Below are 3,962 nucleotides of genomic sequence, written 5' to 3'. Positions count from 1 at the left end.
GCACTTGGAAATCTCCGACTTCCAACTTCAGTTCAGTGCATTCAAGACAGCTGGAAAAAAAGAGCGCCGACTGGGGAAATAGTTTTGAATGGTCATCCAACTCGGAATTCCAATTCGGAAACTCGGGGATCCTTCTAGAACTCTGACTTTCCGACCTGAAAATCCCTGATATCATGATTTGACCTCCTTTTTCCAGAGTTCCCAGTTGTCTTGAAAGGACCATAAATACAGTAATTGTCAGCATGTTAGTGCTACAGTGACCACACAGTTACCGCTGCAAAAAGTAATTGTTCACTCGTCCAACAGCCCACATTATCAATCAACGCACACAGGAATGGGCAGGTGTTTCTTCCTCTTCTAATGTGTGTGTATGTGTGTTTACTTAACTTTCCTTGTGGCTACCTGAAGTCCTCACAAGGATAGTAAAACAAGGAAAATTCAGACAAGTGGGGACATTTTGCCGGTCCCCACGAGGAAAAACGCTATTGTAGGCTTAGGGTTTAGGTTTAGCGTTAGGGTTACAATTAGGGTTAGGAGTTAGGGTTAGGTATAGTTTTAGGGTTATGGGTTTGGGGTTAAGGTTAGGCTTAAGGTTAAGGTTAGAATTATATTTAGAAGTTAGGGAAAATAGGATTTTGTATGGGAATCAATTCTTTGGTCACCACAAAGATAGCAATACAAAACGGTGTGTGTGTGTGTGTGCGTGCGTGCGTGCGTGAGGTTTGTGCTGTGGGTATCATGTGATCCAGAGGTCAGTGTTCCATACAGTCTTTCAAAAGCAGTCTTGCTTCTTAAGTTCTTCTCCCAGATAGAAGAGTAGAAAGGCTGGGTGTGGAGGATGTGTGACAGAGAGAAAAGATGAACATCACAYCTGGGGTGGAGTCCCGTTCTTGAGGATGGAGATTGCTGCCAAATCCGGCGCCCCAGAACGCTTGTCATAGTCCATTCAGAGAGGTGTCTATAGTCCATGTCTTTGAGARCGACATTTACTTTGTTTAGCTTTTTCCAGGCATACTGCGCAACTCTTCTAAAATTTATACTAGAATAGAAAGAAAGATAAACACACAGATGAGACATACACATAGAAGTATGCAAATTATATTTATATATGGTTGAATGCCTGTTTGAGTGTTTGTCTCTGTTTAATATTTGCATGTACTTTATGTCTGTTCAAATAGTTGTTGTTTTCTTTGAAATACTTTGAGCTTTTGATTGAGCCTGCCTGGAGTGCCAGATGAGCAGCGTTAGCACTTTATGGGATATCCCATTGGTTACATTGCGGGGAATGGCTGCTGCATTACCGTGGTGAAGTGAACGATGATAAATATGGCGATGATGAGGAGGCCGATGATGATGGAGGCGATGGCCACTTGGAGAGCTTTCTGACCGAGTCGTCGYGAGCCGTCATAGTCTTGCAACTCATAACTTTTCCTGGACTGCATGGGGACAAGAGGGAAAACACTTCACCAAGGGAGCGTTCAACTTCACCAGCAGTCCTGGACTAAAATGTGTTGCTTCACCATGATCATTTAAGGAGAAACATGTTCATGCCACATACCTACCTCATACTGAAGTAGACCTGTATTTGGAAAATTATTTKGAGTAAAAGAAATGTGTCATATTTACATGTGATACTCACATGTGAATGAGGTACGGAACACGTAACACCACACATGGGTTCAAATAGTATCCGTTTTCTTTCTAATATTTTGAGTGTTTGATTGAGCCTGGCTTGAGTGCCAGATGGGTGGGATTTGCACTTTTTACTATTCCATTGATTACATTGCACCAGACAAGTTCAATCACGGGCTGTTTAGAAAACATACTATATGAACCCAGGTCTGCATAACATTGTGTGATTGTGTGTTTGAGAGTGAGAAAAGAAAGGTGGGAGAGAAAGTAAGGGAGTCCAAACCTTTTGGATGGGAAAGTGTGTCAGTGACGTGGTGTTTTGAGAGGTGAAARGAGCGAGCATGTTAGGAGGGCACATCGAGCACGTCAGAGGGCACTTCGATGAAACCCTGCCCTACCACAGACACATCTGTTCCTCTCATCAGACACATTTGGCTCTTTTTTCTTCCTCAAACACAGACACATACACAGACAGACCGACAAGCCATGCACATACACGCACGGCCACACGCAGATATTAAAGTAAATACGGGATTACCGGTGGACTCCTTCCCATATTACCAACACCACTTCTATTTCTCGGTCCCACAAAAACACACACACATCGTGAGAAAGTTGGTGCAGAGATCCTAGTGTGATCAGCCAGCTCTCAACACCATATCTTATGACCTGACATGTAGCTTAAGAACATGTGAGAATTGCAAAGGAGAACTGTTGTGCTGGCAAGCATTCAAAGCTGGTGCAACAGATATTTTTTTTACGGTTTGTTGCTGGAATCCCAGAATATGATTTTTTTCCTTTAGAGACGCAGTCAAAAGCTAGAGCAGAGCTGCTTTCCGCTCTCCTCTTTCCCCATGCTTTTGAATAACCGCTAATGGACACAATCAGTTTCCACCTGCATTGCTATATTTCAAAAAATGCTAGCCAGATTATTCTGGACATTGCTAAATATTTAGCTAATGATTTAAAAAAAATGCTTTGGAGGAAACAACATCCTAGGGAAGTTGAAAATATGGTCAACTTCAAAAATGCGTACTGTCCCTTTATTACTACATAAACAGAACGCGATTAAGATTATTAGGATTATTTTATAATTGCAAAAATTGTGAAATACAACTGGCCATATGTTTACAATGTATTCATCTTGCAACATATCACTCAGCATTGGCTTTTTCCTTCATGGAAATTGACCTGAGGTACTTTTCACATCATTTTCAATATATTTCTCATTCAGTATCCTATAAATTTATATCAGCTTTAAGACATATATTAGTCAGTGAGTAAACCGTTTCCCATATGCCTGTGATGTCCCCTACTCACCAGTACTGAAAAGACCAGAGCTACAATGTTGACTGGGTACGCGGGGCAGAAGCAGGTGAGGATTGTTAGCCACAGGTAACTGTGGAGGGGAGGTGGAGGATGCTGTTCCCCCATAAAACTAAGTCTGTCAAAGTCTGCACTCCCATTTAGGGAACTCTTAACACCCAAATGCCCTCTTATCGGCTCCAGAGCCAGAGGATGGGCCATGGTGTGGGTAACAGACGACAAGAGCGACAACACAGCCAACGAGAAGAAAAGAGAGACGAGCCACAAAACAACCAATGGAGAAAAAGGGAAAGTTAAAACAGATGGAGATGAAGAAATTTCAGGCCAAAAGAAAACAGAAGTAAAAAAATAATGGCCAAATGACAGAAATTCAGCCAATTGTAGGAATGGTACACAGCACAGGAACAACCCCACTCAGAAGAGGGGAAAAAAGGGTTGAAAACCTGACTTGGAAAAAGGAAGGATGGAATAGCCAGTGAAGGAGTAGAGTTGAGCAAGCTTCCCGGAACTGTCCAGAACTGATTGAGGGTTCTGAAGAAGGGAGGCTGGTGTGGAATGGGGGCGTCGAGAACTGTACCCTCGCGTAGAGCTGACCTCATTTTCTTTAGGGTGGGCAACATTACCACCCCGTCTCACACACCCCTCCCCAGGCAAGAGAAAGGAGGGAGACGAGAGACCAGGATCTGACCTCATATGCTGTGGCTAACATTAATCTCCCCCCTTCACACACACACACTGGCAGCCAGTCCTGGCCAACACTGAGCAAAGTGTGTGTGTTAGTGGTGGAGGTCACTGTTTACCACTGGGACTTTGAACATTCCCAAATGAGTTTGTTAAGTGTATAACACTGTATTTCCCACACTCACAAACAACATTTACTCACACTGCAATCAATTCATCAATAAGACAAGGGTGACTAGCCAACCCTACTGCTTCTGTTTGAGCCTACCTTGAGCACACCTGGGTGGTGTTCAGTAGGTATGAAGTGGGACAAAATGTACTGT

The 3,962-nt window shown here is 43.1% G+C and overlaps 1 protein-coding gene across 1 annotated transcript; it reads right to left on the bottom strand.

Moving 5' to 3' along the window:
• Window positions 1-571: 571 nt before the first annotated feature.
• On the bottom strand, window positions 572-3,471 carry LOC111964762 (transmembrane protein 233-like). Its single transcript, XM_023988579.2, has 3 exons — window positions 2,953-3,471; window positions 1,302-1,436; window positions 572-1,039 (listed from the first exon to the last, which is right to left on the bottom strand). Exons 1-3 carry the CDS (start codon window positions 3,157-3,159, stop codon window positions 1,028-1,030), a joined length of 354 nt encoding a protein of 117 aa, XP_023844347.1. The 5' UTR covers window positions 3,160-3,471; the 3' UTR covers window positions 572-1,027.
• Window positions 3,472-3,962: the final 491 nt, after the last annotated feature.

This window comes from Salvelinus sp. IW2-2015, linkage group LG1 (genome assembly GCF_002910315.2).
Source record: "Salvelinus sp. IW2-2015 linkage group LG1, ASM291031v2, whole genome shotgun sequence".
NCBI classification, from domain to species: Eukaryota; Metazoa; Chordata; class Actinopteri; order Salmoniformes; family Salmonidae; genus Salvelinus; species Salvelinus sp. IW2-2015.
This window is presented reverse-complemented; position numbering and strand designations above follow the sequence as displayed.